The sequence below is a fragment of the Corapipo altera genome, unplaced genomic scaffold (assembly GCF_003945725.1).
Source record: "Corapipo altera isolate COAL_440 unplaced genomic scaffold, ASM394572v1 50, whole genome shotgun sequence".
Taxonomy (NCBI): Eukaryota; Metazoa; Chordata; class Aves; order Passeriformes; family Pipridae; genus Corapipo; species Corapipo altera.
The window spans coordinates 12,285,595-12,300,549 of record NW_020884889.1 but is presented as its reverse complement, the minus strand read 5'-3'; the positions used below and the strand labels follow the sequence as shown (position 1 = coordinate 12,300,549).

Here is a 14,955-nt window from a genome sequence, read left to right as displayed (position 1 = left end):
TATCCTGTCTTCTTTCTAAGAGTGAGCTCTTAGTAACCAGCTTAATAGAACAAAGGAAAGACAGGAATTAAAACTAAAATATGAAGCTGGGAAACAAAACAGAAAGGTAAAATGAATGCCCTTTAACAGGGATGGCCACATTTCCAGGCAATTCAAGCGAATACTGATTTTTAAAGTCGTGTCTAACAGTTTAGTGTTAGTACCTCATTAAAATCCGGGGATTAATGGCAGCAATCTCCTTGTTGCACATTAAAAGGATTTAGCTTAATTTGGGATTAGAGGGTGCAAGGTGCCATTCTAGCAAAGCTTTTCCCAAGGTATCAGTGAGGTGAAGTGGGATGGCTTAAAGATTGTGGTTTCTCTTGACTGTTGCGGTTCCACCATATACACCCACACACGTGTATGGGTTTTAAAATTGTGGTGAACTGGTTCAATAATCCTTTAAAATGTGTGCTGTCTTTGGAAGTGCAATTGTCTGGAAAAGCTTGTTTGAAATGTAAGGAAAGGCAGTTGGGAGTTACAGGTCTTTCTGGGAGTGAAGGTGTGGTTGGGCCCAGGTTAGTTCAAGGATATTAAAATCTGTGAGTTCTGGGGTTAGAGATTCAGCCTGTAATTAAGACTTCCTTGTGTATTAGATAAGGATAATGTGCAGTATTCTGCTCTTCTCTCCTGCAAGGGCTCTGAGGTGTGCAGCATGAGGAGCTGGAACAGCACTGGACATTATTCTCCTCCCTTTTGTAGTACAGGTGTTCCTCAGCGTGCAAGTGAGAAGGACCAACATCTTGAGAGCCTCAAGTTATGTGTGAGAAAAGGCCTGGGATGATTTTATGAACACCACAGTCCCCTCCCTGGTTTTGTATTTTGGGGAGAAGGAGAGGATGGTTGTTCAGTTGTTTCACTGCTATCAGTTGCTTTTTGTTAGGCTATTGCAGCTCATTAACATGTCAATGTGTGATAGCCTTTACTGCCAGGGATTAATACAGAGAAAGAAAAAGACACTTTAAAACTTCTAGTGCAATAAGTTAAGCACCTGATACAGCGCTCTCCACAATTTTCATTGAGTTCTTAACATCTTGGCAGTGAAGTCAGCAGCCTGTATGATTTATTTGTTTACTTCGTGATGCTTCTGATTTTTTTGGGGAAAAAACCCCCACTAATTTTCTTCCAATTAAGTTTAAGTGTCAGGCTTTCAGCACTGTATCTATGGTTCTTGATTAAAACTAAGTATATGAAACTAAAGTTTTAAGCAATAGTAGCACAAAAATATGCAAGTCCAGAATATCTCTTTAAAATGCAAGGTTCTAGAAAAAGCATATTTTAGTTAAGGTTATTTTCCCAACCATTCTGGCAGAAATTAAAAATAACAGCTGACTTTAGCAAAAAAGCTACATTTCCAATCTATCGGAAGAGTTAAATCTCTGGCAATTTTACAGGATTGTCATTACCAGTATGGTGTTTGAATTACAGTCTTTTATTACAGTCATCATGAACTGACACTTTTCCTTTGTGCCTGAAAGGGCCAAATGTGTTCTGGATGATATCACTTCCTCTTACAGATGGAACTCCCTTCCATCTCAAACTCAGTTGTTTGCCTTAAATAATAGCCATTAGAGGAGGAAAAGGTCTGTGCAGACAATGAGTGAGATAAAGTCTTTGCAGATGCAGATGCCTCCCTTGTTTGCCTACTCCATGCCAACACATTTCCATTTAGCAACCTCACCTGATTTTACCGAGCTGGAGCTAAAACCTCTTCCTGCTTTTTCTGTTCTTGCTGATTAATGACTGTAATCACCCCCTGTTCTCTCTACTATCTTCTTTGTATATTTGTGAGACCATCACTTCTCTTTTCAGTTTCTTTTCCTGGAGCTAATCGGCTCCCAGCTCTTTTAATCTTCCCTTACAGGTGAGGTTCTGTTTTCTTCTGAAATCTCACATTTTTATGCCTCACATCTTAAAAGTAGTAATTCTAGGTCAAACAACACTTGATAAAACTTTTAAGGGTGAGTGTAAAAAAAATCACTGTGCTTGTGGTAACACATACAGAATGCCCTTTCACAGTAATGCCTTTTCACTCAGAGTTATGAAAATCTTTACCCATATTTCTCTATTAGTGTGACATTCACCTCTGAACTGTACGTACTAAGCAGAATTTTACTAGCATCAGCTGGGAAACTCAGGAGAGATTCACCCATTAGATCACCTGATGGCAGCTCCAGCTCTGTGTACTCCGAGTCATTGTTCAGAAATGAGGGGAGCAGTGATGGGTCTGGATCTGTCAGTGTATACTCATATAAAGGTTATTCCCAATCCAGATCTAGACCAAAGTGTGCCATTTGAGTAAAAATAATTGGAAACGTGTGTCTATATAGCCAAAAGGCACAGCACAACTTCTTTTATAGTCTGATTTAAGCCTCTCTCCTGCAAAAACTGAGAAATTGCACAAAACTCCAAGAAAATATGTGCAAATTGGCTTTGGCACCAAAACTCTTTCAGAGAGAGAGCATCACAAAAATTAGATCAAGAAGGAAAAGTTGTCATATGCTGCCTTGAAATCCATTTCTTTGGAAAAAGCCAGACATTCTCTTTAATATACAGGTTTATTCTTCTCAAGTGAAACCTCTTCACCTCAGAGTTTAAAAAAACGGAAAGATTCTTGGTTTCCACCTGAAGGGTTAGGGCTATTGTGAAATTCTCAATAGCATTAACACATACCTTCTACAAATGGCATTATGCACTTTTGTTCTTTCCAGCTGAGCAGTTCATCCCTTTGAGTGGCCATTATCTCTTGAGGAACATTAAGTGGTCACTGTGGTGTGCTGCCGAGTTTCTCAATATTTGCTGCATTCTGGTTCGTTGAAAACTGTGCTACTGTTTCAGTTCAGGGGTTTTATCTTCCATCCTTTCTTTATTTTACAGTTGTAGTACAGTCTTGGGCTAGTGTCAGCTGTGATGGAACAGTAATAAACATGTAGGTTGTCGGACTTTTGCCTTTTAAGAAAGCTCATTCAGAAAATCACTGAATGACATGAAGTGTGTGAGTAGAAAGTGCAGAGTGTAAGGGAACAAGTCACCAGATTTGTGTTGCAGCAAACTTCAAGACTTGGGTTCAGGAGTGAGTGAAATGGGAGTGTGTTGTGTTTCTTCTTTTTAAGAATTAAAGTGAGTGAAGGACTGCTGCTGCATTTAAACAAGCAAGCAAAAGGTGTGAGGAATGAGCTTCTTAAGTTTTACTTTTTTGTACCTTAAATCTGTGTAAACCTGTTTAGGTACAGAGGAAGTTTTTGCAGGCATGCAGGATAGTGTTCAATCCCAGTATATGGTACAGGAGTCATCAGCAGTGCTTCTCTAATACTTAATCAGTGTGTCACAGCAAGTAATCATTTGGGTTTTGAACCTGTGGATATTTTTCTCAATGGTAAACAAGGGAACTCCTACCAGAACTGAAATCTGATTTCTTTCTGCATAGATAACATTGATGGCATAAACCACACAGTTCTGTCCTGCAAAGATATTCATACTCAAAAGTAACTATACAAACACACTTTCCCATCACATACATTGCAGGAATTTATAAAATAGATACAGTTTCTAAATATTATTTTCTGGTTCTGTAGGCAGCATTTGGTATCTTGCAGGTTAAAAAGGATGGCAGCATCAGCTTCTGAGTAGCATTGAATCGTTTTCTTTTGGCTATAAATCCGGGAACAAAATGATTAAATAGACTGCAGAAGAGGGGAGGAAAACTCAAATAAAAAGGCACTTACATTTATTGCGTTTTGCAGGGTTGTTTTTGGGAACAACGTATGTCTCTTGAGATTTTGTTTCTTATCCATTTTATAGAGCTCTGACCTCTTAACAGCACTGCTGTAATGACTTGTTCTTGGGGTTCTGAGCTGAAATCAGCACTTGCCATGAAAACAAGCCTGTTACAAAGAGGTCAGGTTTCACAAGACAGCAATAGACTTGTAAAAACAGATTTTACTGGAACAAATAAAGTCAGAATTAAGAAGAAACCGGAATTTTGCATAAAGAAACAAGATACAGAAGGAGCAAGTATTGAGCTAAACTGATAGAGAGTGTGTAAATTTAGATGAGAGGTAAGTGGGGATTTTTCGGTTCTAAAACTGTATTTAGTGACATTAATAAGTTTTCCTGAAGATTTTATGCAGTTCTTTGTAGTTCTGACTTTTACTGTCTTTAAAGATGAATTTTCAGAGGAAATACATTGTTCCTGCTGAGGTGGAAAAACGTTCATTACATATCAGCTTCAATTAACAACTTTCACGGGACTTTCTAAACTCTGTAGCTGAACCTGTTCTTGCCTGCTATCATGATGACGTTTTGTGTTCTGTGAAATACTAATTGCCCTCAGTTTCCTTTGTTGTTCTTGAGAGTCTCACTTCTGTCTTTAATCTTCAGCTGTAATGTATCGGACGCGTGGAAATAAATCATTCTTTGTATATACATAAATGAAAACCAAATATTGTGGTTTTGTTGTCTCACTCTGTCCCTTTAAATAATCATACCAATATAAGGAAATTCTGGATGCTATTTTTTTGGTTCCAATGGAGATGAAACTTCTAAAAGTGTGTAGGAGCTTTGCTTCAGTAAGACTGTGCGATTACCTTTCTGTCTTGTTAAAATGATCCTTTTTTATGCCAGTGGTGGTGCAGCTGTGCTACAGGATGGCTCTGAAACTCATGTTGCGCTGGTTTGGGTTGTTCTTATAACCTATGCCTTTATTACATTCCTAGAGACTTTATTTTGAAATGTGAGCAGACCTGTCTGGGTTGCTGCATCATACTTTCAGTAAATAAATGAAGAATGCAAAGCACTGTATTTTCTGTTAGAAAATCTGTTAAGAACAGCACCAGGGAAATTCTCTTTTGACTCCAGGTGAACACATATTGTCTGTGTAGGCAGCAATTAAAACAGAGAAGGAGGGCAGGGGGTTAAGAAAGACAAGCCTGGATGCCTTTTTTTCCTCCTCCTTTGTTTTTTTTTCCCTCCGCCTCTCTCCTGTGGTGGAAGACTACAGGAGAGTTGGATTGCAACAAATTCAGCATAAAACAAATGCAGAAGGTTTAGAGTCATGGGAACAACCTGGTGTACGTGCAGGTCGTTTGACTTGTACTGAGTCTGTTCTGTGAAGCTGAGCTTTTGCAGGTAGGCAAGGACCTCTTATGTCTCTTTTTTAGTTCTGATAATTCCTTTTACTCTCAAAAGAAAATCTGTTTAAAGGGAGAACTGCTTTTGTGTTTCCCCCAACAGGCTCTAAATGTAAGACTTCTATTGTGACATCTTTGTGCAAGTTGTGGGGGTTTTAATGTGCTTATTCTTGAATTTGGTACTGCCCAAAAGGGAAAGAAAGAACAAATAGTGGAACGTGGGGAACTGGGTTAAATTCTGCTGGTGAGAGAGGCCAGTTCTGTCTGTGGTGAAGGTGAACAGTGTGTGTGGGGTTGTGGAGACCTGCTGCCAAAATCGTGGGGTTGGTCCTAAAATGAGTACCAGGAGCATCTCTGCTTTCATTCTGGGCCTGTGAACCACATTTGAGGTGCCAGACCTGGTTTCCAGTGGTCACAGTGTTTGCATCACGTGACTCCAACTGCTTTCAGGTGATTTTACTGTATAAGGTTCTGTTGTCTTGTTAATCACAGTCTTTTGGAGGTCTGTTTGCAAAGCTGCAACACTTTCACTCTGCTGGTATTATTGGGGACACTCATTCCTGCAGTGCTGGTGCAACTCCAGGAATGCAGTGCAAAAAGCAGATTTATTCAGACCTGGGAAGTGAAATAGGCATACCAATAACAGGAATCTTTAGGTTATGTAGTTAGGCCCATGTTAGGAGTTAATTTGTGTGTGGAGAGGAGAGCAACCAGGTGAATTTGCATTTCCTTCACACTCCAGTACTAATCTATGGATGCTGTACAGGAGTGTGAAAATGGCAGGGAGGAGCCTGGTGTGCATCAGTACTGACTGTGCCATCTATGCAGAAGGGCATTATTGAGAATGTGTTAGAGTAAATAGAATGAAAAAACATATCAATTATAAACAAGTACAATAGAGAAATTATTTAAATACAAAGCTTGAATATTAAAAGATGGGTAACTTAGTGTTGGTTTATTGAAATCTTGTGTCTGTATAATTTATACAGGAGTGGGAATTTATTTAAAATCTGATTTTAAAAAAAAAAAAACCAAATAACTACCACTGAGTTTACAGAGATTGTTCCCTCTGCAGTTACAGGGGGTAGAAATGTGTGTGAAATTACTTGTGTTGTTATCCAGAAGGAGTTCCTTCTGAAGAGTTGTGCTTTCCATTAGCTATGTTGTAAGTGGCAGTAAATAAGCAATTAATTAGGGGGTTTTGTATTCCTTTCCCTTTGGCTTTTATTTTTTGAGTAAAGAAATTCAACTACTGATGGCTTTCCTGGCTGTCTGTTGGCTGGAGGTTATTTATTGATCTGCCACTTCAGTTGGCTCGATTTTGTGAACTCCTTAAGTTGTAAATGCTCAAAATCACATTGCTGCTCTGTGCATCAGGCATCTGCGTGGTGACTGCTCGGGCTCTTGGGATAAAAGTGTTCTTGCATATTTAAACTTATTTTGAGACATTTATGGAGTTTCGATTTCTTTTTCTTACCACACATGAACTCGTACAACTCTGCAGATGCTTTTACTAAAGTGAGTATTGTTAAGGGACTGAAATCTGACTGTCAGGAACCAAATGTTGTTTCAGAAATTTTCTATTGCAGTCAGGTTTGTTTGTTGGTTTTTTTTAAGTGTAACAGGGCCAGTCTCAAACTAGTTGAATTGACTTGAACTTTGTTATTTTGATAATTGATACAGTTTCCAGCTGCATGCCAGTCAATTTGTATGCTTAATTCTATTTCATTTTTTACTGAATTAGCTTAAAGCAAAGTTATTTTAAGTAAGCCTTCAACCAGTGAAAACATGCTGTTGACCAAAGTTGACAAGGTAGTTAGATCCACTTTTTTTTGCATACAGGAAAAAAAAGGGCTATTGAAGTATTTCTGGGTATTTTTGTAAGTTGATCTATGAACTGGAGTTTGATTTAATTGGGAATTAGTTCTCACTTTAGCCCATTAACTTTTATGTTCTCTTATTTTTAGCCATTTCTGCATTTGAAGTCCAGCCACTTTCAGCTGAGGTCCAAGAGGGTGGAGTAGCTCGATTTGCCTGTAAAATAACAGCAAACCCTCCTGCCACTGTGACATGGGAAGTGAATCGAACGACTTTACCTTTAGTCATGGACAGGTATGGAGAGTTGCACGTTTTACAGTGTAATTTATTTTTTGCTATAATTTTGACCCTACTACGAGAAGAAAATCTGAATACTTGGAGTGCCACTACATAAGCAAGTTTCCATGTATATAGTATGTCAGCTATTAAAATAGCTGGTAATAATTGTGTTGCTAATTAATTTTGAATAGGTGCTGTGAGTGCAGACTAGAGTCACCTGCTATTGTTTACGCAGAAATCAGTCACCTTTGAATTCCTACTGGTGAATTTTGTATGAAATTTACATCCTCAGGAATGGGAATTGCAGTGGGAAATGAAATAGGTGAACTTTGGCTTTGGGGGGGCTTTGAACTAGCAAGATTGCTTTCACTGAAGAATTGATGCTGAACCTATTTTTCTTTAGAGGAACAATAAAGAATTATATGTGCAGAAAACTGAGTTAAAACAGTTGATGGCAGGGAAATTCTGTACTAGGGGACTTCTCTTGAGCTGATTAATTCGAAGCATACAACCTGCTCCCTGAAAGATTCTTTCCCTGTCCACTTTGTATTCCTTGAAGTGACTCCCATCCTTTTTGACATGTAACTTTGATTGAACATGTCTAAGATACCTGCCATGCAAAGGAAGGTGAAAAGAGAAAATAAAAATTGAAACCATAGATGGGTTTCTGGGAACCATACACTATCATGCCCCTATATCAGAACCTGCTGTAAAAAATCAGCCAGTCTGAATAATAGGAATGTAGTAGCTGGCTAAAGAAGGTTGGAATGGTTCCTTCTGAGGGTGAGAAAAATCTGCTTCTTGAAAGTAAATTCCTCTGCTCTTGTCGTGGTGCTGGGAGGAATTCTGCCTGCAGTTCAGAAATGCAGGGGAGTGAGTCATGGATCGGGAATGTTTCTGAGTCTGCAGGCTGCTGTTCCCAGGTCAGTGTAGCAATGGCTGTTTGTAAATCAAGCAGTTAATTCCATGATGTTCACTGGCTGAACGTTGATCTACGTTTCTGGTTTTGGTTTCTATGACAGGATAACGGCTCTGCCTACAGGAGTTCTTCAGATCTATGGTGTGGAACAGAGGGATGCTGGGAATTACCGATGTGTTGCCACAACAACAGCCAACAGACGTAAAAGCACCGAGGCCGTGCTGAGTGTTATCCCAGGTACTCACCACCTGAGGGTTTTTGCATGTCATCATGTTCTTTTTTATGTTGTAGCAAAAACTCTTAAGATGCTTGAAAGTGCTGTAACTGTTCTCTGAACCACTTGTCCAAATAATAATTTTGCCTCCTTGCATCTTGTGGCTAAAATATTGTTCAGTGTAGGTTTTCACAATCACCAAATAAGGTTTTGCTTTAAATTTAACTTTCGTCATCCTTAAAAAATATGGTTTATTTCATATTTAATTGAAATTTTTTTAAATTGTTCTCACTTGTTCTTTTTCCCCTCCTGCAAAGCCTCTGACTTGAAGCCTTTTCACAAGCCATCCATAATAGCTGGTCCTCAAAACATTACAGCATCTCTTCATCAAACTGTCATACTGGAGTGTGTAGCCACAGGGAATCCAAAGCCAATCATCTCATGGAGCCGATTAGGTGGGTCTCAAAACTACAGCATGCAACCTTCAGCCTGTGGAGAGGAAGTAAAACTGGAAAGAAAGGATTTGAGCAATTAGGTTACTGTTCTGAGGCTTCATGTGGTAGGTTAGGGTAGGATAAGTGAAACACTTTTAGTTCCATGCTTCTGTGCTGCTTTTAAGAAGCCCTGAGGTTTTCTGAGGCTTTAGACTCTGTTTCTGCTGTCAGTCCCTCACTGACCCAGCCAGGATGGGCACAGTGACAGGGAGGGTGGTGACCTCCAGGGATCTGTGACTGGAGTAGGATCAGTGGTGAGTTAGGGCAGGTTGGGGTGGTTGCATCCTGTGAAACAGTCCTGTAAATGTTTCTCCCACTCTTCTTCTTAGAAGCACTATGTGAATGTGGTTTGGACCTTGTGTTAATGGACCACTTGGACTATGAGTAGGTGCAGCCAAACCCAGAATAGTCTGAAAGGGGGAGAAGGGGAGAAGAGGCATGCAGTAAGAATAATAACATTCAGCAGTGCATTGTATTTTTTTCATGAAAACTACCTCTGTTTTTATTCTGGCATGTACCTAAATGCGAAAGTCAGGACTGTACGTGTAGAAACATATCATGAAAAGTTTTCCTGCATTTTTATTTCTAAAAGTGTGAGAAATAAATATATCTTTCCTGTTTGATTCAGTGGCTCTTATAGACAAACAAGTAAGAAAAAAGTTTCCCTAATAGTCATAGAGCATTTGCTATGAAAATAGATGAAAATACATTGTAATCAAACATACTAATTTTATATCCACAGCATAATTCAGAGATGGATGATCACTGTTTGTAAAGATGATGTGGATGTTGGTAGTGATGAACTGAATCATAGTGCAAGGCAATTGAGGAGTCTAATTGGGAAAATGGCATTAGTTTTTTAGCTGTGATTGTGAATTTCAGATATAAACCACTTACGAAGTGGTGAGGCCCAACCATCTGAACGGTCAGATAAATGGAGGGAAGAGCAAATGCAAAATCAAAACCTCTGAAAGTTCATCTGTGATTTCCTTTGCATCTTTTGACTTTTAAACTCTAACCTATGCTATTACTGCCTAGATGACCCTATTTAGTGAAAGTGTTTAGATACTTTGAACAGCCTTGTGACCCACTTCTGCTGCTTTCCCAAATAGACCATAAGTCCATTGATGTGTTCAATACCCGTGTCCTTGGCAACGGGAACCTCATGATCTCTGATGTGAAGGGGCAGCATGCAGGTGTGTACGTCTGTCGGGCCACCATTCCAGGCACTCGGAACTTCACGGTAGCAATGGCAACTCTCACCGTGCTGGGTAAGCTGCCTCGATTATCGGTGTGTTTTAACATCCTGTGTCTGTGTTTTTGAGCTCTGCTATATACTGGGCTCACATTTTATCCGAAACATCACGCAAGGAAAGACTGCAGAGATTAAACAGATCACAGAACTGTGGCTGCCTTCTTCTGTCTGTTGACTTAGATGAGAAGTGTCAGATACTCGGCATCTGAGTCATGAACTGGCACTTGGAGATACCCAGGTGCAATGTTTGCTCTGGGAAGACAGGCTTTCAACACAGAAAAGGATCCTGCAGTCAAGTAGAAATATGTAATATATATCTATACTTCAAGAACAGTATGTCATAGGCTGAAGTTTGATTTGTTTCTATGGATAAATGCATAAATAAAAGTGTGTAGAAATATGACTATCTGTGCAGATAGTCTGTATCCTTAAACAAATGTGCTTTGTTTATAAGGAAGGTGCTTTTTGCATGAGCATATGTTTATTTGAGAGGCCTGAGGAGAGAGGTTTGTGTGTAGAAAATTAATTATTATTGTGACTGTCCTTGCATTTTTGGGGCTCAATATTTTAAAATTATTTTTTCTCCTTGTTACTTATCTGTAGCTCCACCTTCATTCGTGGAATGGCCAGAAAGCTTAACAAGGCCTAGAGCTGGTACTGCTCGTTTTGCTTGCCAGGCAGAAGGAAATCCTGCCCCTAAAATTTCATGGTTAAAGAACGGAAGGAGAATACACTCCAATGGTAGAATAAAAATGTACAACAGGTAAGACTGTAATTGCTGTTAGAGAGCTGTGCTACCAAAAGATGAAATTCCAGTAACTAAATGTAGCCAATCAAGATACAACTCAAGTAAATCTGAAATCAGACATTCAGTGGAGTCAAGGGCATTTCCTTGGCAGAAGGAATGCAGATTAGTCAACCCCTAAAATCAGTAAAGCTTATGTGATTATTGCAATGCCAGGCAGGGTGGGTGGGCAGGATGAACTGAAGAGTTTCACCACAGAGTTACTTTAGATGTACAGAGTGTAGCAGAATATTGCTACTACTTACGTAGAGTGAGTAGTTTAAAGTTCTTCGTTTTGCAGGGAGGGAATAGATGTGCAGGTTGGTTTTCACTGTGCCTGGCTTTTCAGGCAGAAACAGAAACACAGCTGGTTTTGAGGAACACTTCAAGCCGCTAAATTTCACAGCTGGGCGTCCATTTCTAATAGAAGAGTTTGTGACCCTAAACTTAGGAAGCAGAGGCAAACTTAACTGTTGTTGAATTATGTAGAGCTAAGTTTATCCAAGACGTGAGCTTTTTTTTCTACCTTTTTCTTCCTTTTGGATCCAGTAAATTGGTGATTAACCAGATCATTCCTGAAGACGATGCCATTTACCAGTGCATGGCTGAGAATAGCCAGGGGTCTATTCTCTCAAGGGCCAGACTTACTGTAGTTATGTCAGAAGACAGGCCCAGTGCACCTTACAACGTCCATGCTGAAACCATGTCAAGCTCAGCAATCCTGCTGGCGTGGGAGAGGCCACTGTATAATTCGGACAAAGTGATTGCATACTCGGTGCATTACATGAAAGCAGAAGGTAAGCAGCTGGATTTAAATACTACCTAATGATTTGTATGTGACAAGAAGAACTTGAATGTCCTTGCAAAGACTATCAGATTTGAATGGTTCATATCCAGGGCTGCATCAGAGCACAGCAGCACATACATGTGTATTGTAACCAACAGTAATGCCTGGGGAAAAAGGCCTTTGCCCCATCATCTCCTTTTGTGGGACTGAGTGTTCTTCCAACTCACCCTTGTCTGATGGCTCCAGTGAGCAGATTCTAAAGTTAGAAGTGGACTTTAAAACCTGGGGCTTCCATACTGCTATCTGGATTTCCCTCTGTCCTCAGGTGACCACTCTCTTCTGTGTGTGCTTGGCAGGGAAGAACAGAGCATACAGCAGAGTCCTGGAGGCTTACAGAGCTGAACTTTTCACCACAGACTTCTCTTTTGTCTAGGTCCCCAAATTCTTGTGACTTTACCAAGTTTCATGTATTTTGGAGTAGAATAGTTGATACTTTGTCTTACCTACCTTCTCTTATAATTAATATTGGCTGAGTGGTAAAATCCACTCTCCTTTCACCCTTGGTCTTCTGTAATGAGAAAAGTATAATCAAACACTAAAATGTGCTGAATAGCCATGAATGGTTTATCCCAGTCCCTGAAATTATATACAAATTCCTGTATGAAAGAGAATGAGTAGCTGGAATAAAAAGAGTAACTAGACACTATAAAATCCCTTAGTATTACATAATTGCTTTAAGATATATCTAAGGTGATAGGAAACAGCCATTTTTCAAAAGCAGAAGCGATTGATAAATTACTTGAAAAATTGTTAGGTGCTTAAAGTAAGCTGCCATGCAGCTCTGTTTTCTAGGAGTGATTTCTGTTTCCATTTCTATTCAGTAAGTGGTTTATTGAAGGACAGGACTGCAGATGCTCAGCTCTGTGTGGAATACCAGCCTGCCATCTGCTAAGCAGAGGACAGGAAGGACAGCTTAATTACTCTAATACTGATGCAGGAATAGCTGCCTTTGCTTTTGCAAGTGGGATATTTCAAGTCACAAGAGAATTTTGTCTGAAGGAAGGAAGGAAGGAAAGAGTTTTAAAAGATAATGAGGACAAGAGGTGTGGGAAATTACCCCCTACTCTTTCAGTCACTGAGGTATTGTGCTTGCAATCCCCTCTTAAAGCTCATATGAATAAAGTCACACTAGATAAGTTATCTGGATAATTGTAGAGAGCAGAGACCAGGTAACTTCAAAGAAAACTGCAGAACTGTCCTCAGGGAAGTGTGTATTTGTGCAGGAAATACTCTTGCACAGTAGTGAAAGGAGGTATCTTCTGGAATGTTTTCTGCAAAATCGTTTTGCAATCTCTGCTTTACTTGCTTGCTTATCCAAAGGTTGTATTCTGTGAAACGAGATTGTAGCTTGTCTTGGTTTAAAAAATAAAACTAACTTCAAACAGAAGCAACCAACCAAGCAGAAACCTCTGATTTATTTGAACTTACTTTCTCAACTACACTTTTTTTTCATCTTTCCTGACTGTCTTGTGATATTTTCTTTATTTAATGTAATGCTGTTATGCATCCTTTCACGTTAGTGAAGAAATCCACACAGAGAGAGTGGAGAGGGCTGTTTAAGAGGTGTAATTACGGTGATGGGATTAAAAATGTAGATGATCTGCATGAATTTTTAATTTGGTAACATGATTGTGTAGTACCAGAAGTTTGCATCAGAACATAAAAAGCACTTTTATCTCATTTTGTAGAAAAAAGTGCTGAGCTTCAAAGGTTCTGGAATATTATGTATTAATGTAAATATTTTGTATGAATGTATTGCTTTCATTATTCCTTTCAGCTTGTCTTTCCCCACTCCACTCTCCACACCCTGTTTCTGACCCTAATAAAGGTTAAAAATGGTATCAGATATATCTGACGTAAATAGATTTTATCTTGCTCAAATCTTCTCATGTGTAACTTTTTTCTTTATACATTTATGTTCACGTATTGCCCTCTTGTTTTAGTTAGGAACCTCATTTGAAAATGTGAGTAAAAACAGTATTGCCAAAGGAAAACAGTGCTTGCTAAGTCTTCTGAGTTGTACTGATGCTTTATGATTCCATAAACTTTTAAACAGAAAGCAAAAATGGGTAATGCATGAATGATATGCAGTTTTATGTTTTTTTCTGTAGACTTCACTATGTGGTAGGTGCTTTGATTACAAAAGATACCATCTCTCATCATTAAATTTCACAACCTGAATATTCTGATGTTTCACTGTAAAAACAAGTTCACATTCCCTTCCCTATTAAAAAAAAAAAAAAAAGTTAGTGTTTTAATCAAGTTAGTTGAAGAAACTAACAGGTGTGGGTTTTGTGTTTTTGTTTTTTGTTTCTTTTAGCGGAATATTTTACATTCAAATCGGGGTCATAGTAGCAAGAAGAATAAGGGTCTGATGAGCGTGCATGTTGGAGTGTGTTAATTCCTTGTTAGTGATTTAGAAAAGGCACAAAGGGAACAGTGATTGTGGTGGAAGGCAAGCCTTGTTCTCTATTATGGTTGTTTCATTAGGGCCTCTGCATGAGGCCTAGCAATCCATTCAATGAGAGAACAAGTCCTTTTAATTTGAGCTCAAGGATCTTGTTTAGCAGGTCAGAAATCGTGCCTTGCAATTCCTAATTAACAAGCCATTAACTAGTCTGTTGTGAGATGCTCATAATCTTGTCTAATTAAAATGCTATCAAGTTAATTCATAAATGTGGGAAAACTTAATGGTGGAATTTGCCTTTCGTTTTGTTTATAAATTCAGTGGTGAAGAGGAGGAGCTGGCTCTTACAGAGTTTTGATTAAGGTGACATGCACTTGGTGTGAATTGTTCGTTAACACAGCAGCTTTCACCACACTTGGTCCACTTCATAGCCTTCCTCTATAGGAATAAAGCCCAACAAAGACAAAGACTGCTGCCTGCATTGCTATGCATATTTTAATGTGAATTGCTGACAATTTTTTTCTTTTTTTTTCTTTTTCCTTCTTTCTTTTGTAACAACTTGCTAAGGAGCCAAACATTTTTGAAGCTCATTCTGGTCTGTTCTTATTGGCCTTTCTCCAAATTGAGGAAAAAAACCCGTGTCAATCAAATGTACATAGAAATTGCAGGGCTAAAACGAGATCCTTTTGCTGAATAAATTCTTTCTGTTTGTTTCTTTTGGGGAGGGGGTTGTTTGTTTTGTTTTTGGTGGAGTGAAGCCTTCACATTCC

The 14,955-nt window shown here is 39.0% G+C and overlaps 1 protein-coding gene across 1 annotated transcript in view; it reads left to right on the top strand.

Annotated features, from left to right (window-relative positions):
* The window catches only part of PRTG (protogenin), a 78,276-nt gene that overhangs the window by 23,708 nt on the left and 39,613 nt on the right, over positions 1-14,955 (top strand). Inside the window, 6 exon segments of the mRNA XM_027644470.1 lie at positions 7,136-7,280; positions 8,288-8,421; positions 8,716-8,853; positions 10,005-10,163; positions 10,751-10,910; positions 11,481-11,728. Coding sequence (XP_027500271.1) covers positions 7,136-7,280; positions 8,288-8,421; positions 8,716-8,853; positions 10,005-10,163; positions 10,751-10,910; positions 11,481-11,728 — 984 coding nt within the window.